Genomic DNA, 25850 nt, shown 5'->3' with positions numbered 1-25850 from the left:
AGCACACAGACACTTGCCTGCTTCATTTCCTGGCAGCCAACACTTAAAGCCCTTGTGATCGTACATTCAAGGTAAGGATGAGAGAGAAAGGCATTCTCAAAACATTGGTCATTTAAAGCACAAAGTAATATTTAAACTTCCAAATTAGCCTACGTTCTGCTTTCTACATTTGACAGCATTTTAGGCAGTACAAGGTACTGTATCCTCTCTTCTTTTGCAATAAGACACAGAAGCTGAAAAAGGCTGGAACTGTCAAAAGAGCTGTTTCCTTTCCAGGAACAAAACCAAGAGGAACATGCAAGAGAGGACAAAAAAAAAAAAAAAAAAAAAAAAACCAACAAAAAAAAAATCCCCAATTATTTCACTCCTACCTTCAATCTTCCTGGCAGAAGCACCCTCACACATCTGATAGTTCCAAAATCCAGCAAACCTTGCTGCCCAGAGCTGCTTTTAGCTGTCTGGACTGGCCTTTGCTAACTAACCCCATCCAGGCAGGTGTCCTTTGGGCCACAAGTGAAATTGCCTGCAGCTGGGGCGCTGTAGCCAGGCTCTCCTTCCACCTCGAGGGCTGAAGAGCTGCCGTGGTGGCAATCAGACCTTACAGCTGCTCATTTTCAGGCCCGATGTCCTCAGCTTGAGATCATAATTATCTCTCTCTAAAGGAGCTTTTAAGGACCACATATTTTTTGTCTGGGAAATCAAGAGCTGATTTCCAGCAACCCGTTCGTAGGTCACATGTTTCCAGATTCATCTCTAGTTCCATTTCTATTTGGGGCTGTGTTGATATAAACTTATTTATAAAAAGATGAGTAATTAGTAACGTTAATTGGGTCTGTTACCTGCCACAACACAGAAATACAGCCTTTCAGCTCAGAAACAGGTGCTTTTCTGTCAAACCCCTAGAATTCAATAGTCTGCAATAATATTTTTTGCTGTTGACACCAAAATTATCTAATGAAGAGAGTTGTAACATAGTCAAAATTTACTAGAAGTATGTTATCTGAAAATAGGTAATATGCTTATAGGCTGCAAAGATAACAAAAAAAAAAAAACTCTTTAAAAACACATAACTGCTGATTTAGCATCAGGCCAATAAATTAGATTCAATGTCCTAGGAGAAAGACCGGTATATTTATATCCCTAATAATATGTAATTGCAAAACATGCTATTGGATTTAGCACTTGCATGTAGCTCTACTTCCAAAGCAGAACACACATGATGAAAGAGAAACACTTTGGTTTTCCAATATGCTATTTTTGGCCTTCAAGTCTACTAGTGAATCTGGATGGAAACTACAGTGGTTATCAGTAAGGGCAAAACTCAGCACACGCTGAGATTTTTTGGTGTGCCAAAGCTTCAGGTATTTGGTCAGACGAGAGAAGGACAGCACAGCACGGGATCAGGGAGCGTACCATGTTTGGAAAGGTCTGAAGCAGCAGGACTTCCAGGAGATGGGGACGGCTGGCCAGGAGCCAGGGAGACGCGGGGAAAAAATCCAAACATTGGTGATTGCTGGCACATTTTTGCTTTTATCTGGTTTGATATGATTAAAAAAAACCCTATCTGAGTGGAGGTATGTTCAGCTTAGACAAGGACTACTTGTGAGATGGTATCTGGGAGTGGGGTCTGCAGGACATGGACACAACTCAATAGCTTGGAGGAGATGAGGTTGGCCATGTGAAGGCTGGCAGTGCTCCCCAAGGGGCATCCCAATTTACAGCCATCCCATAACAGCTTTCTTCTACCTGTTCTTCCTGTATATTTTTTTTTAACTCAGAAAAGATTTTTTTTCTTACAAATTTCTCAGTATCTGACACCTCAGAGCAGTGCCCGGGGCACGCACACGTCAGTGGTGTGGCCCAACACGTGCAAACCCTTACGAGAAGTGCTGGGTACACCCAGTCCCACAGCCCTCCCCTTCCCAGACGGACGTACGGGAGCTGCAGTCTGTGCGAGCGGCGGGGCTGTGTCCTGCTTTTCCTCGGGCACAGGCCAACACCTGCAAGCGCAGGGTTTGCGGTCACTCACCTCCATAGCCCTGAACCACAGACTCCAACGAGGGCTTGGGATAGGGCTCCAGACACAGAGGATTATTATTTTCCCTCATTCTTTTTGCATGAGAAAATCCAGCCAGCGATCCAAAGCTTGGAAAATAAATACTAGCACACAAATGAATGTTTACCATTCAATGTATTATTCCCTTGTGTACAAAGTATTTTGCCTCTATAATAGCACACAGGTATTGAAATACGATGGCAAATGCAGAAAGACCATACAGACATGTTCTACAGGTCTTTTCATTTCCTTTTGAATATAATCAGAAAGAAAAGAAACACTGTACAGGAAAGTGCTTGCAAAAAAAAAAAAAAAAAAAAAAAACAAAAAAAAACCAAAAACAGTTTGTAGAAAAATAATGGCATTGATATACAAGACCCAGAATTGTTTCCTGAACAAGAAATGTCTAATATCTCTGGTCCTCAAAGCTTGTTCCTATTTAATGAAACTCACTGATGAATCAAAAGATCATGATGTGTCAACGTTTCCCTTACAGTTTTTTTTTTTTTTAGGTTTCTCTTGCTCTGTTAGTAACTGCTATGAAACAATATGGTAGAAAGGAATGTGTACAGGTCTAAATAATACTTTTTTTATAAATAGCCATTCACTTCATTAGCGAAAATATAATATGCCTGTACTTTCTAAGCACCACTGTTTATCCCTAAAGTTCATAGTGCAATTTTCCCTTTTCCCCTATAGAAGTTATACATGAGCAATAATCATTAAAAAAAATCACTATTCCATTACTACTCCTTTTCCCTTTTTTTTTCTTTGACCTTTGAAATGGTATTTTTGGCATTCTCTCAGAAACGTATAATTTATTATCGCTACCCACAAGCATACAAAATAGGTGAAGCATCAGTCTTTCTGACACACGATGATAGCTTATCCCCCCCCCCAGCCCCTCCTCGTACGCTGTGGTCCCCCTTGCCCCCGAACGCACGGGGAACGGGCACTGCCTTCCTATCGCTAAGTAAAAACGCGGAGCGAGAGGTACGGGGCGTAGTCACGGGCTACAAAACCAGCCCGGTCCGCGGGAGCTGCCCCCCGGAGCGGGCTGGCGGCGCGGGGCGGACGCCTCTCGGGAGCGATGCTGGAGCGGGCGTCGGGCAGCCCGTCCTCGAACGGGGCGGGGGGGAGGCATCTGCCAGCACAGAGCGACCTCCATCGCCTCCATCTCCATGTCCACGTCGCTGCGAGGAGGAGCCCGGGCGGCCGCCTGGCACGCGGCAGACGGCCCCGCGCCGGGGACCGGGAACCGCCCGGCTCCTCCGCGCGGGCAATTAGGAGAGAAAGGCAAAATGTTTTTTGTTTATTGTCTTTCTTTCTTTCTTTTTTTTTTGGAGAAGAACATTCATTCAGTAGCCCTACAAAAAGGGGGTTCAAGTTCATAACCCATTTTCAGGGGTTTTCCAAAACCGGGGGTAGATCTTAATTTAGTTGAACGGGCTGACCATTTTTTTTTTCTGTTTTCTTCCTCTTTTCACTGATAAAGGCACCAGATTTAAGTAACCAGAGAGCGTTACAGAGCGTTTATAAATACCATGTTAGCACCAAACCAGTGACTTTTAGCACTGGCCACAGAGGTCATGTGAAATTCAAAACATACCTAAAAGATAAAGATTGCTAATGCAACTAGCACTGTATTCATTGTCGTGTTTTCCTTGAGTGCTGTCGGCCTGATCGCTAGAACAAAATTTAAGCACATCTTGTCTATTTTCCTTACACAAAGACAGATTGCAATGCCAAAAATACCCCTATGCAGATTGTGTAGCACCGTAAAGGGCCAGAGCAGCCCATAACTGAAGGAAAATTACTGATTGAAAGTAAACAACTGAATACAGTGACAATAAAGTATCACTTGTCATAATGCTACATATAATGTAGAGTACGTAAAATGCAGTGGTTTGACTGCAGGATTTAACAATAAAAAATAAAAATAGTAAAAGCAGCCTTAATATAATGATTTTACGTACAAAAATATTAAATCAAAATAAATAATTCCAAACATAAATATTATACTGTACATTAAGAATATGCGATCTATATACACACATAAACAGATAAAAAAAGTGGAAGGCAGAGGTATTGCATCGCTATCCTTCATCCATCTCATCTCAGCTGTCTGCTTGTGGAGAACCTGGAAAACACAGAGAAGCTGTGCATTAGCGTAAGATCATTATCTCTGCCTTCAAAACCTTTAACTACCGAGATTGAAATGAGAACGGAGCCAAAGCAGACGCCATCAACTTGGACACCACGTTTCCACTTGGAAACGTTGCACCTGTAAGTGGTACGGGGAGGACTGAAGACTGAGAGAGCTGGAGCCAGCAGAGGAGGAAAAAGCATTTCCTCGGCCGCGTCGGTTTGTGTTTGACAGCTCGGTGCGGACGACCAGCATCGCTATTTTGCTGACGGTCGCTCGCGCTCCCTGAGAAAATGCTTTAATGGTGCTCCGTCTGCTGCCTCCCCGGGCACCGGCAGCACCGTAGACCACGGGCCGGTGCGGACCGCGGGAGGCTTCGTGCTCCCCTCCAGCTACGCTGCAGGAGCGTGGACGGTTATTGCTGGCGGAGCAGATACGCTCCCCGCCTCGATACCGAACGCTTTTAAGGTTTGCATAGAGCACTGTGGCGCCGAGCAGTTCAGTGCAACCGTTCAGGCACGTCTGACAGCATTGCACAAAGTCCCAAGTAAACACAGGCTTAAGACACAGATCCTGAAAGGCACTTCAACTCTTGCTCTGCTGGTTTTCTTTCTCAAAAACCTAAACCTAGGCCTAAGTGATGAGCAGACTTTGGAAAACACGAGACTTCTGAAAACACTGCCTGATCTTGTCCTTCCACGATACATTCTTGGAAAGGTTTCCCTTAATTCACAAACATCCGGGAACCTACCATTGCTATAACACTTGAACGTCAAGGCCTGTTCCAGATGATGGAGTACATTTTCCACAGTAACCGCCACATTTTCCTACTACTTTGGTACCATCCTGCAGGCAAAATCAGAAATAATGTCTCACAGCAGTGTAAAGACTCAGAAACTCCATGCTGCTAAAGGTCCAGACATGGGTTATCCCAGCCAGAGTTTTTAATAGAAAATGCCTTGGAAGAAAAATGTATTACGCACAAAATCAACCTACAAAATCACAGTTATATTTTAAAATGCACGCAATGTAATTCTCTTTAATACTACCAGGTCAGATGGTGAATGCAAATAAGAAAGGGCATTTTTGATTTATCACATCAAAACACGTTCAAAGAGAAGTCCATTTAAAGACAGAACTCAAGAGCATCTGCCTTCTCCAGCTTGCCCCCACAGTGAATAACTAGTTGTTGACTCACGCAGGAGAAATAACACATCTAGACAATAACAGCACCTCACTTGTGAGTGGACACATGAAGGGCATGAATAGGGTATTTGAAGATAATACTGTGAAAAATCTGTTCGGAAGAGAAAAGCCTGGAGTGGCTCCAGAACTGAGCTGAGACATAAAGTGATATGGTGAGGAAATACAGTTTGCAGAATCACAGTGCTGCTCCCCCAAGAGCTCTGCATCTTTGCATCCTGAGGCCGAAAACCAGAAGAGACAAAGGGAAGCTCCCAGCAGTCCTTGGGCTGACCCGATCTCCAGGAGAGCCTGGCAAACAGTTTCGAGTCAATAGATTAATACTGGCATAAGCAAGATCTACATCTGGTCTTCCTTTTCGCACCTCTGTGGAGTCTTTCTCCTCTTGGTCATTACAATGGACAGACAGTTCTTGAGGGGAATTCAACCCTTGATTACCAGAAAATTGGACTTAAGTGCAGGACAAGCTTGCACAAAGCATTTATTTTTAAACGAACTCCATCCTGCCCTTGACACTATTGATCTGTGATTGCAGCAAGCTGCTATCATCTCTTACTATTCCCTTCTTTCTTCTGCTCCTGCTGGCAATTACGCCCATGGAGCAGCGCTTGACAGATGCCACTGGGTGATCAAGGTAAGAGTCATCTCTTAGACTACCTGTCCCTTAAGGTTCAATTTAATTCTGCCAACTGTAATTGTGTCACTATCCTCTCTGCAGCTCCAAAGTCAGCTGCTTCGGCTTCTCCTTTCAGAAGAGGAGAATAGCACAGCACCTGCCAAAACTAGCCTGGGGGCGTCTGTGCTATTCCTAATATACCTGTGCTGGAGGATGCTTTACCACAGCATCATCTGACCATGACATTCAATTCTTCTGCTGAAAACAGTCCTTTAAGAGCCTTATATTGGCAAGGGGCTCACCAGAGCCAGGGAGATGGAAAGGACTGGGTCCTGGGCAACATGATCTAGGTGACCCTGCTTGAGCAGGGGGATTGGACCAGATGATCTCCAGAGGTCCCTTCCAACCTCAACCATCCCGTGATTCTGTGAAAGCCTGGGTGACTCTGTTGTCTTGCAAGAAGACGAAGCGAGACATGCCCAGCTGGAAGGCACATGTCCCCTGTATTTTGTTAGTCATGTTTTGGAAGAACTCCCACACAGGGGCACTCAGCTGGTACCTAGGAGCCTCTCTTGCAAGATAACGAGCGGTCTGAGCGTAGTCCTGGCCATCATTTAAGCAAACACCTTAACCCCACAGCTCATCCCAGTGCTTTATGCCTCCCTTTCTGGGGACCATTCTGCAGCCCAAATGCAGATAGAGATCCCAGTCCCGCACGCCGTGCACACACTCCTTGCTGGACAATTCAGACAACTAATTAAAGACATGTCTGCCTACAGCACTCAGTGTTTTCAGCTTCACAGTTAAGCAGGCTCACTAATTAATTGCAATAATTCAGATCGAGTTAAACCCGCCAGGGCCACCCCCACCTCGCGCACGATTATGAGTGACACTTCATTTCTCATGTCGGATGTTAGCTTTCTTTTTTAATGGTCTTCACTTGGAGGAACGCTGCCATGAAAGACAACGTGTCAGGAGGCAATTAGAAACCTCCCTTGAGCAGGTGTGGCCACCATTAGAATTAAAACTTACTGGGGATTTCTGAATTTCCGACACCGCGTAATTCCCTTGTGAGAGCCATTTTGCCGCTGCTGTTAACGACAGCCCTGTTCCATAAAGGTCGATGCTGAAACGACCCTGAAAAACAAGCAAACAAGCCTGATCACTCCCAAAGAAACGGGCTTTCGGTCACGACATGCGGCGTCGCTGCCGCGAGCTCCCGTCCACTACAGCTTGCCACCACGTCATTCTTCTAACAAGATCTTGCCGTCAAAGCTTGCAATTTTCCGTAGCTCTGAGAGTGATTAGCACATACTGTACAAATCACAGCATGGCTCGGGTTAGGAATGTCTTCTCATTTGTGGCTGCAGGGAAGGAGGGGCTTTTTTCTCGGGTTTTCAGTGCTTTTTTTTATTTATTTTTTTCCCCCTCAGTTTCCACTGCTTTTTCTCGGTTTGCCAGCTGAGGGCATTCTTGGCTTTCCCATGGCAAGCCACGGTGCCTGATATGCTCCAGTAGGTGATGGGAAAGGTACCCCCAGAGAGCACCCAGCCTGCTCTCCCTCCTTCCTCCTCCTCACCTGGAGAGGGCACGCTTGCCCTGATTTTCCACCGGGCTCTCTCTCTCTCTCTTTTTTTTTTCCCCCAAGGAAAAAAAATCCTTCAATAAAATAAAATTCTGATTTGTTTGTTTCTTAAAAATGTCCTTCACTTAATTCCTTCTTGCTCACAAAATGCACAAAATAGATGGAAAATGAAGGGTTATGACTGCATCCAATGCAGATCCTCCCTGAAGCCTCCCTCTTTGTCCCCCACGGCAAACCCTGAGTCCTGTGGTCAGGACTGCCATTTCCAGAAGTTTCCTTTGGCCACAGCCCTAGGCTGATCTAGGCTCCACCACGGCTGCGATGCTGCAGACTACCAGATGGCCCTTTGCTTTGCTCCACACGCTTGCTGCCTGGGGAAGGCTGACTTTCAGCTAGGAGCAAACTGTCTGGTCAGGTGGACACAAACTGACATGCATGAGCCTTGCCGAGGTAAGAAGTCAATCCTGCAGCCACTGGGCTGTGCAGAGAAGTGCCAGATCCGAAAGGATGGAGGGAAGGAGATGGAGAGATTTGCTCTCCACCATCTGTTGCCATGATTCCCTAATTAACACCCTTTATGAATGTGGTCTACCAAATACCTCAGACTATCCAAACATATCACTTATCATCCCCTTTGGCACCACAAAAGCTAGATGTGCAGGGGACAGGCAGCAACCCAGCTGTAACAGAATGTCAATTAGTCTCCTAAGCACTTTCAGGAAAGTATATTTCTTCCAAGCTACTGGGTTAGACTGATGGATATTGTAGCATCTCCTAGGTTGCAAAAAAGTTTCCCGGGTCAGTGCTGTCCCTCAACAAACTGTGGTGCCCATCCCCATGAAAAGCCATCTTCTCCCCATCAGCTCCCAATCTGCTGGGGCACTGAGGAATGTCTCTTTGCAAGTCCCGATGGTTGTCTAGTAATAACTGAACATTTTCTTGCTTGAATGAGAAGTACGTTCCATGCAGACAAAAAGAAAAGTTTCAGACCACTGAGATGAGAATGTGACACTCACTGGAGTTTGGCTGATGTGATCAAGAATAATTAACAGAATACAATAAATGGCACCAATTCCTTCGAAACACTATTGTCAAATACCTGAGGGCATTTGGCTGCACTGTAGCAGTCCCCAGCAGTGGCATAAGGAACAGGTCGTCCATCATGTGTCCGTGCAAACTGCAAATCAGTTGCTGTGGAAAATAGTTGGTCAATAACAAGGGAAGAAAGATGCAGGAAGAGAGAGAAACGAAAACTGTAAACATGCTTCTCGCTAATGTCTAAATTCACTAGAACTGGTTTCATACATTAATCTGGAGAGTCAAGAGCTCATCTGCTGAGTTTTTAATGTTAAAACCCCAGTTCATCATGCATGTGTCCCTCAGTATGTGAGCAAGCTCACTGAATTTAACAGGATGCTCATACACTTACATGTACAGGTCTGTGTAGGTACAGTGGTGATTTAGGGCCTAGGTATAAATAACAACAAAACTAGAACCCATTACTTTGGTTGTATTTTGCTATCAGAAATCTTCCCATTGATCTGAATCAACTATGTACAAAAAGGACATGGGACCTTCTAAATCTTCCTCTTAAACAAAACCAAAACACTGTCTCAAAACTTGTTCCCCATCTGCTCCCAGAGCTTGTGTTTTCTACAACTGAGTCAGCTGAGATGGGGTTTCAGAGGGAATTTGGGTATTCTGCTCTGGATGGCTCTTAAGTAACTGAGACTCAGTTAGATGGGGATTTGAGATAGCTGCTGCCTGACAGAGGCAGGTGCCCAGCTCCTTTTGAAATTCAAAGGAAGGTGGTATCAAATTCCTCCTGGGGGTGGTTCCCTTGGGAATCTTTCCCCAGGAGCATTTACAGACTATTAGTAGCTTTTCACAGATTAATAGACTGGGAGGTCTCATGGCTTGGAGACAGAGCCAGAAATAACTATCAGATAAAGAGTCATTTTTTAAGAGAGGATTGAGCTGTTAAAAAATCTCCGCTATTTACGGAAAGAACTCTCAACAATATTTTGTATTTTTGAGGCATTTGCTGGAAATCGATAAAGTGATGGAAACTCTATCCTTAATGCATGCTGCTGGCTCCTCCTGGGGTCAGGGGAACACTCCCGGCTCACACCAATGTTGATGAGAGCGACAGGCTTATATTGCACACGCTGAAGCCCACTCTGCTCCGCTAGATATCTGCGGCACCGTTTCCATCCATCTCAGCACGAGCTACTTCCCCTCGGCCTGACTCTGCCTGCTGGAGCCAACGGGAAAACCGGGCCCACCGAGAGCTCCTGCATCCTCCGCATTTGGACATCAGTCCCAGAGGCACCAATGCTAGCACCAGCCAGGACTGGCACCCCCGTCCCCAGAGGAGTCCTCTGTGGTGGGATCTGGTGACACAGCTCTGTGCAACGTTGGGGACCAGCTCCTCCCTGCTTATGCTTACTGTTTGAGTCTGGTCTGAAAACAGGACACTAAACGAAAGAAAATCCTTCAAAAAATGAACTCATCTGCTGGGAGCACACAAGTATTCATTCTACATAACAAGTGCAACAGCAACTGGTGTAATTTTTTGTTGTATTGAGGATAAATAGTAAGAGTATTTCTGATTTACTTAAATTATCCTCTCTAAGCATGAAGTAGCAAACGAGTGACCAAGTTTAAAAGCAGCTCTGCAACAGGAGAGCTCAGATATATTACTCACTAGACCACTTCTGCTGGCTTGTAGTTACTACTATAGTTGTGTAAAATAAACATTTTTTTTTTTTAATGGCGAGGCCCTGTGTTTACTCACTTATTATTTGCATAGTGTTCAGGTCCAGCCTTACTTTGCTGAAGGTGGAAAACCCAGCTGCTGTGTAATCTTTCCTACACTGGCAGTCTTCGCGCCGGCTCCCGTTATACGGACATTCAGTCGGGTTATGTAACCTAAATCAGAAGAAAACCCTTTCTGCTCATGACGGAAAACATCCTGCCATGGCAAAGAAAAGCCTTGTGAAGGTCGGAATTAAGGGATTTCTTACCTGTATCCGTACACTTCTGAAAAATTCTCTGCGTCCCCGTTTACAAGGGTCACGTACTCTTTTGGGTTGTCAGTCTGCATCCCAGAGCAATACACCTGAGAGATACAAGCCACAGTTTTGTCAGGCATCACGTGCTAAGGATGGCCTAGAGAACTGAAGGTGGAAGAGGCAAGAGCGGAGGGAAAGAGCACGCGCAGGGTCCTCGTACACCTTCAGGAAATGCATAAGCTATCAATCTGTTGCCAAAATGCACCTTTAATGTCTTTCCTTTCACTTTAAGGAAATATTCACCATCTTCAGTGACACCTTTGAGATTTTTAACATCTTTGCAGCTCCTGGGTAACTCACCTGAAACGAAAGAGAAATACTTGTAGTCACTGAGCAACTGTATATCAAAATTTCTTCTGTGAGGCATCTAGCACACCGAAGAGCATGCTTATTTTTAAGAAGTCTCCCTCAAGTGCCTTAGCACCTAGCTGGATGTATCCCAAAGCTTGGAAATGCGGCACATCTCCAGGAGTCTGGTGGAAACTCAAGCTGTAAGAAAGGCCAGGGAAGGTGCAAATCCATAGACTTACAGTCATGGACGTTGTGACATGTCCTCCTTTCCTCAGGTTTGAGATCTGTGTGGCACAAGCTGCTGGCCTGGTCATCGTTGGTTAAACACTGCACTGAGCGGTGCATGACTCCAACGCCGCAGGTAACGGAGCACTGGAAGATAAAAGGCCGAGATTCATGTTTTACCCCCTGGCCAAAGAAAAACAGAGACGGCCAGTTTCTGCTTTACTAAGGGCGAGCAGCAAAGGCCCCAATCCAGCAAAGCTTTCAAACGTAGGCTTAATTTTAATCATACAGGCAACCCCTTTGATTATTAATCCTTTCATTATCATCATCGTCATTGATTACTTTTGAGGAGTCTACCATACCAGTTTAAAGCTTAGCACTTACATGCTTTGCTGGATGAGGCAGCATTAGTTAAGGTGAACCACGTGCTCAAGCAAAAATGTTCCTTTATCATACGAGGAAGATTGTGCAAGGCAGAAGCAGTCACCAAAAGGCCTAAATGCTAGAAATCCTCTCTTTGCTGCTCTGAAACACTGCTTGGGTCCTCTGAACCAACACGGCACAGTCCTTTTTTTAAATCTAAACTGTACTGTAAAACTCAGCCTAGAAATCCTCTCTCTCCTCACCCTCTGTAAAAATGTCTGCACCTACGCTTGCATTGGGTCATCCTCGAATGCCCCAAATTGAGGGCAATCTTAAGGCTGAAACGCCACAAGTTACCGGAGCTACTGAGTAATAGCTTGTCCGGGCTGGCCGCTCGCGAGTGCAGCAAATCACAGGTGGGATCAGTCCCCTGAAGCAGGATGAGCACAAGCGCTTCCCAAGGAGCATTTTGGTAGCCCCCCATAACTTGTTCTTTCAGTATTTTAGACTGAAAAATCAGGTCTTTCTAAAGGTACTAGGTTAGGCCAACACGAAAGTGAAGACGCTTCTCTGTTTAGAAACACATAATCGACATAAGTGCACAGTGAGACACTCTTCAATGGCTCAGGTTACTCACAGCCTGGTATTTACTCTCCATCCATCCTGCAACCAAAAAACTTAACCAAGGAGCAGTTTGCCCACATACTTGCCCATCAAAGGTGATGGTAACTCTATGAAACTCCTTTGAAAATCAGAGATGAGAAGGGTCCTGGCACTTTACAGTCACTGATACATTCGGGAGCCCAAATGTAGGAGGAAGAACTTGCTCCCTGAAATGGAGAGCCCTCTAAAAAAGTTCTGTTAACGAGGTCCGATTGGAAATTTTACACTGAAATGTGGGGGGAGGGTAATGCCTGTTCCTGGAAACTGAGCCTTTTGCTGTAATTCTCCACCCTGACTTGCGGGGAAAACCTGAGACTTCCTATGGGGCACCAGCAACTTATGTTTCAAACAGCTCTGCCGCTTCCTACCACACCTTTCACTATGTTTTCCCCAATTTGACCCTCGTTGCCTTGTAAGGATTTGACAAATTACTACAAATGCCTGAGCTGCATTAATAAATCAATTTTATGGGAGCAACACTGCATTTCAGAGAGTGACAGAAGCTCAAAGCAGTGAAATGTTAGAGCTTTAACTAAAATCTGATCTTGTAGTTCAGGCCCCAGGAATGGCTCAGCACAAATAACTTTAACAGAAAGGCTGAGTTTTACCCTGCCCTGTCCCAGCATTTGCAAGAAGGGGAGAGAGAAAAAAAAATCTTTTAAGGCTCAAATGACCAGCAAGACCTCCCAAGTCTTGCTCTTACACATGGACAAGCAGGATCAACCCACCAGCTTTTAATTTTTTTTCTCCAGAGCTTTCCATCGTTTGCTAAAATTATTTGTGGTTAAAACAAGAAGCTTCCAACTTACACTTCCCCAGTTGCCCACACGCCAGGATGCCGAAACGGGACATTCCCCGAGGTAGCAGGGTTGGATGTTCGGCGGCTGCGTGCCGGGACAGTTGACCATGTTCTGGTAGCCGTACTCGTAGTGGTCCTTGCCGGTATAAATCTCGCTGCAGGACACCAGGCGCTGCCGGTATCCCTTGCCGCACGTCACGGAGCACTGCGGGCAGAGGCAGCGCCCGTGAGTGTGTGCCCGCGTGGGACAGCTCCGCTGGCTTTAAAGACGCCAAGCTGCTCGGGACGATCCCTAAATAACCAACGTGCCTCCCCGAAGTGGATTTAACCCAGCCACGGGCAGCGCACGGCCACCGGCGGCCAACGCTGCCTTGCAAAGGCCGGTTCCCCCGGCCCGTCTGCAGGGTCGCTTGTGCCAGGTGGGCTCCCGGCACAAGTTCTCTCTTCCCAAGGGCAAACAAGATCCCCGTGAATCAACAAAATATTAATCTATCCGGGGAAGGTGTCTTTTTTTCTTTCTTTTCTCCCTTTTCTCGCCGTGGGACTCGCAGAGGAGGAGCTCGGCAAGCATTGACCTGGAATAGCAGGTCCTTGGGAGAGACTGGAAGGAAAGGAAGGTTTTGCCTGTAACTAGAGGAAAATCGCTCCTCTCCCAAGCGTTCAGAGGGAGCAAAGCCCTCCAGCTCCGCCAGCCCTCGTGTGCGTCCTCGTCCTCGTGGCCCGAGCATCTGCGGTGGGCGCAGGCGGAAGGACGGCGGTCCATCCCCGGGCAGGCGGTTTCACAACCCTGCAGCATTTCTCCCGGGAAACTCTCCAGGAGAGCGGGCTGCTCTGGGAATTAGCCACTCCGGCATGTTTTCTTTCCTTCCCTGCCCTTATTCTACCTTTCCGATCAGCGCGCAGAGGGAGGCCGCCAGCGCGGGACCCCCGCTGGCGGGGACCCCAGCGGCTCGCTCACCTCCGACCACTCGCCGGTGATCCAGACGTACTCGCAGGGCGGCAGGCGGCAGCTCTCCACCTCGGCGGGGCGCTTGGCGGCGTCGCAGTAGGCGCTGCTGCTCACCCGCTTGTTCTCGTCCACGCAGACCACCCTGCGGCGCCGCGCCGCCTCCCCGCACGTCTTGGTGCACTGTTTGCAAAAAAAAAAAAAAAAAAAGAAAGAAAGAAAAGAAAGAAAAGAAAAAAGAAAAGGAGAAAAAAACTCCGTGCTCGGCACCCGCACCTCTTGCTGCTATTACCTGGGGGCAAACAGCGGGTGCATCCCGCTCCCGTGCCCTGGAGGCACCAGCCCATGTGAGGGATGTGAGGGGAAACCGAGTTAGCGCAGGGGATGGGGTGGCCAGGCTGCGGGACGCCGCGGAGCGGGCAGACAGGGGCCGGGGCTCTCCTTTTGGCCCCACACTCTCGTTAAACACTGCCTGTTACGAAGAGCAACCCACGTTGTCCAAGCGCGATTGCTCTGCTAGGTCTTCTGGAGACCGTGCAGACCCGATCCTTTCAGGGAAAAAAAATAACGTGGCCGTGCGGCTGCCTCACTCCACGTCCAGGAGCTGGACGCGCATCTCACAAAACCACAAACGAAACAAAATAAGCCAAGGCAAGAGCAACTGGCTGGATAAAACTCTTTTTGTTTAAATTACCATCAGTAATATGGTGCCAACACTTTCAACTAACAGGGAGAAAAATGCATGGAAGTAATCGTTTTATGTAACATGCAGGAAATGTCTTCCCCCAAGCAAAGGATGTAATATGCGATTGGACCATCCCTATCTGTATAAAGACACCGTTTGAAGTCACCTAGGCTGGGGGAACCCGAATCGCGACACGCCGGCGCCGCCAGACCTGCCTTTCTGCAAGCAGCTCTCAGAATCGAGACCGCAAACTAGCGGGGAACTTTGCGAGAACAGCTTAACACGCCGCAGCGCCGCGGCACGGCCAGCAAACCGGGAGAGAGGTGGCGAGCGCGACGAAACGCCTGTCGTAAACGTTCAGCAACCGTGCCAGACCGAGGGGGGCGGGCAGGGGAAGCAATCCCTCCAGAGCCGCGGTTATTCTGCAGGAATGGCTCGGCAGCTCTTAGGCAACAGCCAACATTGCAAAATCCGCAGTCTGCCAGCAGCCCCCCAAGGGCTTCATGTGCTTTCAACCTTCTTTGCTCCCTTGCTTTAAGCCCTCAGAGTCCAAGTCCCTCCTCGGTCCACGCCGAAACGCAGCAGTCCGGCAGGGCTGGAGTAATGTGTTTGCTCTCTGGGGAAATCACATTCAAGCAAGTCGTGCTGTATCTGCCCTTCTCCGCTATCTCCTTACTATATAAGCAAAATTTAAGGGCGAGTTAGCGCCTTTGACGGCGGCATCGCTGGCTGCCCTGCCTTGAGCGGCTTCTTGGCGGGCGCCTTCCAGCAATGAGCTCCTTGGGGTCAGCGTTACTACTGACACCGGCCCTAAACAGCTATCATACAGAAATCCCTTCCGCGCTTTAAAGCATCAGGTGCTGGTGCGAGATTAAACTTTTGCATGTGTTGCGCCAGACACCCTCGAAGAGATGCCGTCCTTCAGGGGTTTTCTCTGCAGACGGTGGTCGTACGGCCAAATAAAACCTTGCCAGCTCTGTGCACTTTGTCACCAGTAAATTGAAGTTTGCCTATTGGTATTTTTCAGGATAACTGGCAATTAAAATAATTGCACCGTGATATTAAATACAGCTCGAAGACAGTGAGCCCACCATGAAAGAAATCAAGGAGATGGAGTAGAGAGGCTCTAATCCGCCACAGCAGCCTTGCAAGACATTATTCATGCAGAAACTTCAGGATAGCTCATGAAACGCCAAAGGCCTGCTTTTTCATTTAATATGACAGTAGATTTTGTAGGAAATTGCATATTAACGATAATCACATAAAACAACAGCATCGGGGATAGTTGCCATTGATAGCGAAAGCTGGAAAAACAGGTCAGACATTCGACAAGATCTGTCCCTTTTCCCCCGTTTTCCAAATTTCGAACTATTTCCCTGGCAATTCAGATTAAGGACTTTTTCAAGTAGCTCTGTAGCTGTTTTAAAAGAGTGACAATAATGATAATCTAAAAAAATGCATTGCTTTGTAAAAACATTCATTGTTTTTCTTTTTCCTAAATCAAACTCGGACACACAGAAGAAGGGAAACCTCCCCCTGTAAGCGCTTCAAACGCGCTTTGGCCAACCCTGCGACCCAAGTCATGCAAGGACGGCAGCATTTTCCCTCAAACAGCAAATGTCAAAGCTGCAAGAACTACATCGCAGCTTCCAAGGCTGCGCACTGTCCCTCCATAAAGGCTCCTGTTAAAAAAAAAAAATCTCCTTTCTCTCCCATTTTCCCTTTTCCTTTGCAATCTTGGTCTCGGTTTCACTTTGACATTAGCAAGGCCCCTTCTATCGGCTTTCTTCCTGCTGGTGTGGGCACTGGGAACAGCTAATTCATGGTGACCCAACAGCAGAGCAACAAACTGCTTCCAGTAAGTTCCCTATTGCTTTACATTGGCAAAACCAACTTTTTTAAACAGAAACAACAACAAAGGAACAACTGAAAAAAAAACCCTCTTGACAGATCCCCTTTAAAGATAAGAAATCAAGCACAAACCACTGCTGGAATGTTATTTTGCATCCTACTTTTCAGGTCAATTAGGGTTCATTGCCATTCCTTGCTCAGAAAATACTAATGCAGCGTGGGGCTCCTCACTGTAAATAACACGCAGCCAGTACTTACGGCTGGGAAACAGGCGATCTTGCTTTTGTCACCGGCTACGAAATAAGAAAGCCCTCAAAAGAGGAACGGCTTGGGAGCAGACAAAAGCGCTAGCCCGAATCAGGCGACATCTGCAGCACGTTGCCATTAATGATTCTCTGGGGGCTGCAGCGGGGGCAGGTTTTCCCAGGCAGAAGGAGGACTGCAGCAATAAACAGCCGGAGGTAGGATACATCCAGATTTTCCCTTGTTACACTGCGGGCAGATTTCTACCTACTTTTAGATACAGGAGCCTGAATTTCTCTGTTTCTCAGACATCTATAAATTATTATCTACAGCACAGCGCCTTTAACAGCTTGTTTTTTCTTTCGCTTATTACTCCTTACTGGTGCATGCTGTAATAAGTTTAGTGGTACTTAACTTCACTGTGCTGTGGGGGCTTCCCTGCTAGAGCCTCAAACACGTTACGCAGATGTGGAATAAAAAGAATTCGTGCTTATAACAGAAGGCGCGTAAGAAATCAGGAGGTATGTGCTTAAAGCACAGCTATTACGATTACCCGTTTGCTGACTTAATTAATACTTCATTAATGAGGTATGCAACCTCATTAATACACGAGGAGCTAAGAAAACAAGCGTATAGCCAATTATCGCAAGGCCTCTAAAAGCAAGCTTTCTTAGGGCAGGGGATTAAGCGGCACGTAACGGGGAAGCGATCCTCTCCGGCCGGTTCCCAGCGCCCTCCGTAACGCTTCGTTTGCTTCCTCCAAAGCGCGCCCGGAGAAAAGCTGCCGGCGAGCGCGCGGAGCGGCTTCCTCGGGGCGGCTTGCAAAGCAGCGGTGGGGTTTCTGCCACCGCGAGCGCTGCCCGTCTGCTGCGCTGCCTCGGCTCTGGTTTATCGCGCTTCTCGTCCCACGCGCCCCAGCACGGACAGCTAATCGGAGCCAGGCGAACGAACTCGGGGGGAGGCGCGCCCCGGGACGCAGGCGCTGCTCCGCGGCGCTGTTCGGCTCGCGGTTAGCACCCACCTCCCGAGCGCGCGTCCGGGCGCCGCGAGAAGGGCAGAGCGAGTTACGTGGCGGCTCCGGCGCGGAGGGGCAGAGCCAGCCGCGGCGCTGGGGCAGCGCCAGGCCTGGGCGGGAGGACAGCGGCGCTCGGGGCAGAGACGCGAACCGCCCGCTGCCCGGCCGGCCGGCGAGGACGCCTTCCCTCGGCGGCGTTGCAGGTGCGTGTGCCGGGGGAGGCTTCTGCGGCTGAGGGCTGCACGGCGGGGGGGGGTTTTCCAGCGCGCCCGGTTACTGCGCCGTAATCAGCACGGGAAAAAGAAATCACGGCACGGCCCCGGCCTTAGGAAATAGCGCTGGGGGCAAGGGCAGCCCCGGGCTGCTGCGAGGGGGCCAAATCAGGGCCGGGGGGAGGCTGCGCCGGCGCTGCCATGGCTCAGGCTGGGCTTACGGCTGCGCTCGAAATAATAAAATTATGCTCTATCACAGAGGCAAGGACAGGAGGTGTCTTACACCCGAGCCTCCTCCTGATGGTTTTAATCCACTATACTGCTCGGGCAGCTTCTCTCGATCTCGTAGAAACGCAACTAGCTGGTCCCGCTGAGTATCGAAGAGCGGAACAGGCCTGAGGTTGTCGGTTCGGGAGCGGGGTGCCGTGTGCCCCCCCACGGGGTGCACGGGCCAGTCGGTCCGTCTGCGGGTTTCTAGGAGCGCTCCTTTCCCTACCTATCCCAGAAGGGCAGCGCGTTAGCGCAGCTGCGGAGCAGTGCTGCCGTATAAAAATACGGAGCGCGCTCTCAGTCTGTAACTGAAATAAGTAAATACCCGACAGCAGAATAAATATTAGTATTTTAACGACGTGAAAGGTAAATGACCGTAATTGATACCACTTAGGAGATACAAACATATTAAATCTGACATTTCAGTGCAGACGTAAGCAAGTTTAAAACCTGGAGCGAAAACCTTTCCTCTTCCCTCCTGATTAATGCAAATATTAAAAGAGCTTTGCCGTAGGAAGATGGATTCATAACAACCTAGAAAGAACTACCCAGGCTCTGAATACCAAACATCCGGAGAGCAAAACACCTGGGACTGCAGCACTCGGCTCAGGCGGCTTCTCGCCGCGATGCGGTTTTAGCCCCGTGCGCGGGGAGCGGGCGAAGGCGTTCGGGTCGGAAAACCCTGCCTTGGCTCTCACGCGGGCTTCTGCCGGCTTACCCACGGCGAAAAGGGCCAGCTCACGGCAGCTTGGCGCCGGGGTTATCTTTCAGAGGCTATTAGACCTGCAGAGAAGCCTTTTTGGGTAATATCTAAATGCAAACCGGTCGCGGCTCCTGCTGCCAGCCGAGCGGGACGAGCGTCACCTGCGACGCAGAAGGTGACGCCGAGTCTCCGTCCCCACTGCGATCCCGATTTAGCACAACCCGTGAGGGTCCGGACGGATGGGGACCGTATCAGAACATTTTATGTGCTCTCAAAAGGCCCAGCCCGATCGCGCGCGTCTCGCAGGCTTTCGGAGCAGGCTCCTGGCCGGCCAAGCACGCGCGGCGCCGCCGACCCGAGCGGTGCAGAGCTGGGGTGCAGAGCTGGGGTGCAGAGCTGGGGTGCACAGCGTCAGCCGAGGAGCTGCTAGGAACCCGCTGCCTCTTCTTAGCCCCATCGTTAGCGTACAAATATTCTTTAACCGCCTCGTCACAAAACATTACCCCAGGACATAAATCGCCTCATCCTCCCATTAACTTCAGCTTCTTTCTCGCACGTGCATAAAATTACCTCCAATCATGTGGCGGAACGGTCGGAATTTGAAAACACTTATTTTTATCAATTAAAATTAGCGTATTTTAAAGCAATCAACAGACCGTTACGTTATTATGGTTAGAATTATTAGCTGGAAAAAAATTGCTTTTGGGAGCAGTCACTTTAAATAAGGAGCAAATCGGATATGACGAGACTATTTAATGGCCTCGAGTTTCTTTTCTTTTTGCCAGTGTGGCTTCTTGTACAAAATTAAGGTTTCAGTCCTGCAGATAATAAAACAGGGACTTAACTTTCAATATGGGAACAGCCCTGCTCGGTTCAGCAGGGGCTACGTGGATGCTCCTGGGTCCTCAGAGCCTTATCTCATGTAAAGGACCAGGATCTAAACAACCTAAACTCCATGGTGCAAGCACGCTTTTGCCATTACACACGTAAAGGCAAGTACTGCCATCCTATGAATTCACAGGTAAGAATAAAAAACAAATACAAGTCTGAAAACAATCACAAAGCATTGATGGGTTTATTGGCTTTTTTAATACTTGACATTTAACAATAAGATGATATCCTAGACCTAATATTTATGTGTGTGCATGTAGATTTGTTCGTGGTTTACGTTTTAGGGAACTTGCATGCAGTGAGAACTGGTGTTTTGTACCTAAATTTGGAGGAGAGACTGCAAGAGAACATGATGTTTTACAAATTAACAGTTCATTTAGTCTGGGATTTGCAGTAATTCTGCTGATTAGCACACTATTGAGGTAGAGCCAAAATTGAGATCAGAGCTAAAAATGTGATGCAGCAGATTCAAGGTGATGACAAATATATCACATTCAGAAAAACAAGGACTCAAGAGATGCTCTCAGCAAACAAGATACTGAATAACTCCAAGCACTCGCACGTTTTCAGCAGCCTCTACTCTACGCATCAAAGTATCTGACATTTTAATGAAGCAAAATTAAGTGATGAGCTTGTTAAGAAACAAAAGGTAGCAAAAGGCATTTTTAATGGAAACTGATTGCTCTTCGGGCTTTCCCAGGAAGCTGATAATAAAATTAATTTCAGATTTCTCAAAACTAAGAAAGATTTTGCTTGAGATCTGACATTTAAATACTAATGACACTAAAAACAAGAATAATAGTAGATTTTCTATAATATTATATACTAATGGGTTTTCTATCAGGAGCTTAAAGTATGCAACAAAGAATTTACAATCAGTTGGACACTAAAAGCAAGTTTCCACGTTTTCAGCTGGTACAAATCAGTGTCGCTCCACTGCTGCCCATGAAGCCACACTGTTTTACACCACCTGAGGATCTGGCCTAGAACATTTACCCTTGAAAAATTCAAGAGGACAGAAGTGAGGGGAAAAATAGTTTCTAACCAATCTGACAGATGAGGAATATCAAATGATGCAAAAGGGTAATCAGTGCGTCTCACCTGTCCCCAATTTCCCGATTTCCACTTCGGACATCTGCCCCCTCTGCATTTCTTTTGCACATTGGGTTTAGCAAGGTGCTTGCAATAATCTTCTTCTACATGCCTCCCTTCCTTTGACAAACAGTACACAGTTCGGTGCTTTTGACCCCTTCCACAGGAGACAGAACACTGTAAATATAAAGTAACAAGAATCAGCTTTCATACAGGGCCGTCTACGTTGTTACACACGGGCCATGACTACACGGGGGACTTTGCTACAGCTGGACCAAAGAGCACGTCACTAGGCTCCCCGACAGCCCGCACAAGGTTTCGGGGGGGAGTGGTAAAGAAGGGCAGAATTTAACCCACCGGACATGCTCCCATTTGCATTGCGTATCGCATGACATTCTTGGTGAAACCCCCCCAAACGCCAATATCAGGATAAGGAAGCTGACATTTAGCAGGGATAACAGGGTTCAGGGCACGATTCCTGGCATTGCTCTGGCGGTTTCAAAGGAGGAATCAAGGCAGCAGAGCCCTGAGCATCTACTGAGAAGAACTTGAAAGGGACCGTTTCCCTACCCCTCGGTACAAAGGGAGGTGAACTGTTGGTAAATCAGGAGGGTAAAGTACGATACCAGCCTTCACAGAGGGAAATAACTGCACAAAAGGCAACACAGAGGTGAAAAATCCAGTCTTTCCATGTTCGCAATATTAAAACTCATGTTTGTTTAATTCTGCAGCAGACACTGCAGACTGATTTTCTTTTTTACTAAACAAAGACTGAAACCGGGACACGCTCACCCTTAGGATTTATGCGTTTTGAAAACAACCCAGAAGAAGGCGAGAAGGCAGAGCACGAAAATCAAAGCAAAAAGCAAATCAGCAGGTATGTTAGCTGCAACCTTTGTAGTGAGGCAACTAATTTGATCCTCCCTCTGCAGGTTCACTGAACTTTTTCAAATGTGACCACTTCTGGCATGCAAACCCCAAGCAACTTCACTTTGATTTCAGATTAGTCTCCTCCAAAAGATTTAGGAATCAAAGGGGTCTGGAATCACGACAAGAATTTAATATGACAGTTTCTTGTAGAACAAGCTTCTTACTCAGCATGATGCACCCAAGGACTGTTTCAGTTTCTTCATTACATGTTATGCAAGTCATTACATGCCGCATCACCAGCATCCTAGTTTAATTCTTGGACACAAACAGTATTTCAGCCCTCTCTCAATATAAATGCTCTGCTTCCCTTTCAGACTGGCGCAAACATGCAGAGATGATGCTGCTTCCTCCTTTTTGGAGTCACTCCATCAGTAGATTTGCTAAGAAATAAATTACAGGCCAAAGTCTTCCCAGGCTATGAACATAGTTGAAACCTAACAAAACACAGATTGTGTATGCAGCAGCTCTGGAAGATCCATTACACTAGAAATTGGCACATGCATTGACAGCTGTGATTATTTTAAATTACAGCACTACTTCCAAATCATTCATCCTCTGTGGTGTTAAGAGGTATACAAAGAAACACTGAGAGAGCAGTAACTTGTTCCAAAGGCTTACAAAGGAAGAGTTCAGACAAACGTGGAGAGAAAGGGATGTAACTCATAAGATTGTTGACGCTTATAAATATGTATAAACAATGTCCTGAAAAAGGCAGTTTTCCTGCTGTAAGAGCACTAGCAGAGCCACAAAGCCAGCCAGCTTCCCTGGAAATCAATGGGATTAAAGGGGCCTTCATTAGGTGCCTGCCCCAACGCAGAGCTGGCCGTGGGAGACCGACCTGGCTCTGCATCCGGGTGGGTGCTAGACACCTGAGACACTGCAGTGCATCTGAGAAGATGCACTCTGGTGAGAGATGGGAGAAGGCCACCCACATCTGCAGCACCTCCAGCTTCCTGTGCAATGAACGTCAGCAACAAGGAGGAGATGTCAAATCCCACCAAACCCAGTTATAAAATTCTAGTATTTGCATCCATCTTTGGGCTAAATGCTAATATTGATACTTTCATATGAATTCAAATGACCCTCAGCAAGCACTCTCCATATGGCTTGACATCACTGTCTCTAACACGACAGGGGAAGCTCAGACACTTCATTGGTACTGTGTCTTGCCCCGCATCCCAATCCAGCAGAGGGAAGTGCATCTTCTCCCTCATTTAATTAATATATTGACCCTGCTGTTTATTCTAAAGAAAGAGCATCAACATTGGGCAGCAACGCAAGCACATTTCTCAGGACCTGAAGTTGTCCGACACACCTTTCATCTTACAAATGTAAGCAGTAAAGTCCACAGTTTTTAATCCCTCTTTTTCAAATTGCTTCACCTTGGCCTGGAGCCTGTATCCCAGCATGCCACGATCACACTCGGCACGCAGGAAGCTCCGTCCCGCCAGGAGGGGTGCACGGGATGGGCAGGCAATGCTTGGAAAGCGAGAGACAGGGCTGCAGGCGCACTGTGGTGCACGCTGGGTCTGAGGCATAATTTGACTAATTTTCATAATACACAGATATAATTCTCTAGATCAATCATTTTTATGCCTGTCTTTAATACAAATTAAATGTTTTGGACCCAAAACATCCATTTGCTTTCACATACATGTGAGTTATGATCTCATTTGCACTGACAGAAAAGAGAGGTTGAATAAATCTAATATAACCAAGTATTAGAGACCGAAAATTCCTTTACAAAGAGTCTACTTCATAACGGCCTTTTAATTCTTCTCAGGTATTTCCATCTTCTATTTGGCACACAGAGTTTAAACATATGTAAGCCACATGCAGAAAAGAGCTTAATAGTGCACTTCATCTCAGTGCTGCGTACCTTAGGGGAGCAATACACCTAGCTACTCCAGTTAGCCTAATCATTTATTTTTGGCCCTGGAAGAACTTTGCATTTCATTAAACGAACTCTTTTCATCACTGGAAATGTTGCAGGCGCACACGGTATCTATCAATAACAACACCATAGCGAGGTAAGCTTTGACCTTGGCTTCTTTAAAGCGTTTGAAAAGCACAGACAAAAACACTCCGGGCCGGCCGTGCTCTCCCCGCCGTGACGGCGGCAAGGTAAGCGCGGCACGCGGCCGCCGGGGTGGGCAGGGAGCACGTTTCTGCGAGGTCCGGGCAGAAACATACTGCTTGTTTACGTGCAACAAAAGGTTTAAATAAATCTGACAAAAAAATTCCCATATCCTCTTTTTCCAGGGAGGTCAGAACATGATGCTAAACATCTCCTGCAATGCAATCCTCTGTTCCAGCATAGCAAGCTCATGCACTCATTCCCACAGAAATTTGTTTTCTGTTTCAGAGTCCAAGGATGACGAAGACTATCTTATTTTACTGAGTACACATGAGTTGCTTTAACCTATCTTCCCTGCATTTCCTGCTCTGAAGATGAAGGTATGTCTTCATTAAGACCTCACTAAAGCGGCAAGGCTATGACCTGATTCCAAAGCTTCTCCCTGGCCTGGGAGCAAGAAAAAACAGAATATATACCTAAAAAAGCACTTAGAAACATGCACAAAATTTCTGGGTGGTTAGGCCCAGGTGCTGAACGTTCAAAAGCCAGTCTTGACCCTGCACATCCTCGTGTTTCCTACGTCACAGCGACTCTGCTGAGAAATTCGAGGTGCAGGCTGGGACCACATTTTTCTTGGCTCCTCTTGCAGAAGAGCGCTGTCTCCACGCTGCTCCCCTGGTTGCACAGCAAGCAGTGCCTGGCTGGCACCAAAGCTGTTCAATAGCCCTCAATAGAAATGAGCAAATCTTAGTTAAAAAAGAGAAAAAAAAACAAAAAAAAAACCCTCCCATGCAGCGCAGATCAGTCAAAAGGGATGGAGTGGCTCTGCTTCTCATTAACTGCTTCCCATGCACTCAACGGGCAGCTAACTACAGGGCACAGGAGCAAGCAACCAAGGAGAATCTAAGCAAATTCTCCACTAAAAGAGAAAAGTTTCAAAAACAATGCTGTCAGGCCGCTTCTCCAGGCCCCATGCATCAGTCTACGATTTGGGAGGTATTCGAGATAATGAATGCAAGCTGTGGTGATCACCAAATGAATTCCCTAAGATAAGTATAACTCCGATAGCTCCCGAAAGGCAGGGATGGGGGGGTGGCGGAGAATTAGACTAAAACCATCTTTATCAGATTCTGCCAGCGGCAATTTTTTGGAGGAAATTAATACCAATCCTTGTAGGTTTAGATTTCCACACGTTACAGATTATATTGAAAGTAAGCACTCATTCATGCTTCCCAACCGTCTGAGCCGAAACATGTGCTGGATGAAGCAGAACGGGGAGGACGACGGAGCCCTACAACGCTGCTTCTCGCTCCGACGTACCCTTTACGTTAGGGGCTGTGCTCCCGGACGTCAGCACACTTTTCCAACTGCAAGTGCAGCCCGACCATGCGCCCTAGCAGTCACATTTCACCGTCCCGTTAGCGTACGTCGCTCGTTGCTTTGAAACCCCGTTCCTCCGGCTGCATCGGCACATGGAGAAGACAGTGCCTGCGGGGTGGGGACACGGCGTGTAGGGCACCGTTCACCCGGGCTGCCTTTCTTTTTCTTCTGCCAAATTGTAAGAGGGAGCCACGCTGCAATGCATACAGCTATTGGGAGCTACAGAGCCCACGGTCCTGGTGATTTTTCCTAGTATGAGGCCAGAACAGCTGATACTTATATGTTAAGAGGGGATGGTGGTCTCTACACTCAAGGGAGGGCTACTAGACCAGAGCCCTAAGCAAAACAAACCAAAGCATCGCCCTACAGCTTGGAAGAGGCTTTAGAAATGCTTAATCTGAGCTGACTTTCCAGAGAAACGGGAGCTCTGAACAAAAGACATAAACATTAGAGGTTTCTTTTGGTGCAGTTCCAGCATGCTTGTGAGCATTGTCCAGAAACCTCTGTGGAAATGTCCTGAGGAGCCAAAGGGTG

The 25850-nt window shown here is 47.3% G+C and overlaps 1 protein-coding gene across 5 annotated transcripts in view; it reads right to left on the bottom strand.

The window, feature by feature from the left end:
- Positions 1 to 2174: 2174 nt before the first annotated feature.
- ADAMTS9 (ADAM metallopeptidase with thrombospondin type 1 motif 9) overlaps positions 2175 to 25850 on the bottom strand; it is an 80349-nt gene continuing 56673 nt past the window's right edge. For 3 of the 5 annotated variants that reach the window (XM_062585671.1, XM_062585672.1, XM_062585674.1), the window contains 11 exons: positions 20939 to 21106; positions 13980 to 14150; positions 13032 to 13226; positions 11211 to 11343; positions 10886 to 10980; positions 10633 to 10727; positions 10404 to 10537; positions 8706 to 8797; positions 7054 to 7158; positions 4954 to 5048; positions 2175 to 4196 (listed from right to left, as the gene is read on the bottom strand). In XM_062585671.1, the coding sequence (XP_062441655.1) occupies positions 4959 to 5048; positions 7054 to 7158; positions 8706 to 8797; positions 10404 to 10537; positions 10633 to 10727; positions 10886 to 10980; positions 11211 to 11343; positions 13032 to 13226; positions 13980 to 14150; positions 20939 to 21106 (1278 nt within the window). In that variant the 3' untranslated portion in view covers positions 2175 to 4196; positions 4954 to 4958. Of the gene's footprint in view, positions 4197 to 4953; positions 5049 to 7053; positions 7159 to 8705; positions 8798 to 10403; positions 10538 to 10632; positions 10728 to 10885; positions 10981 to 11210; positions 11344 to 13031; positions 13227 to 13979; positions 14151 to 20938; positions 21107 to 25850 lie in introns of those variants that run through there. The other 2 variants (XM_062585673.1, XR_009959685.1) reach the window with 2 other exon arrangements.

This window comes from Rhea pennata, chromosome 12, assembly GCF_028389875.1.
Source record: "Rhea pennata isolate bPtePen1 chromosome 12, bPtePen1.pri, whole genome shotgun sequence".
Lineage (NCBI taxonomy): Eukaryota > Metazoa > Chordata > Aves > Rheiformes > Rheidae > Rhea > Rhea pennata.
This window is presented reverse-complemented; position numbering and strand designations above follow the sequence as displayed.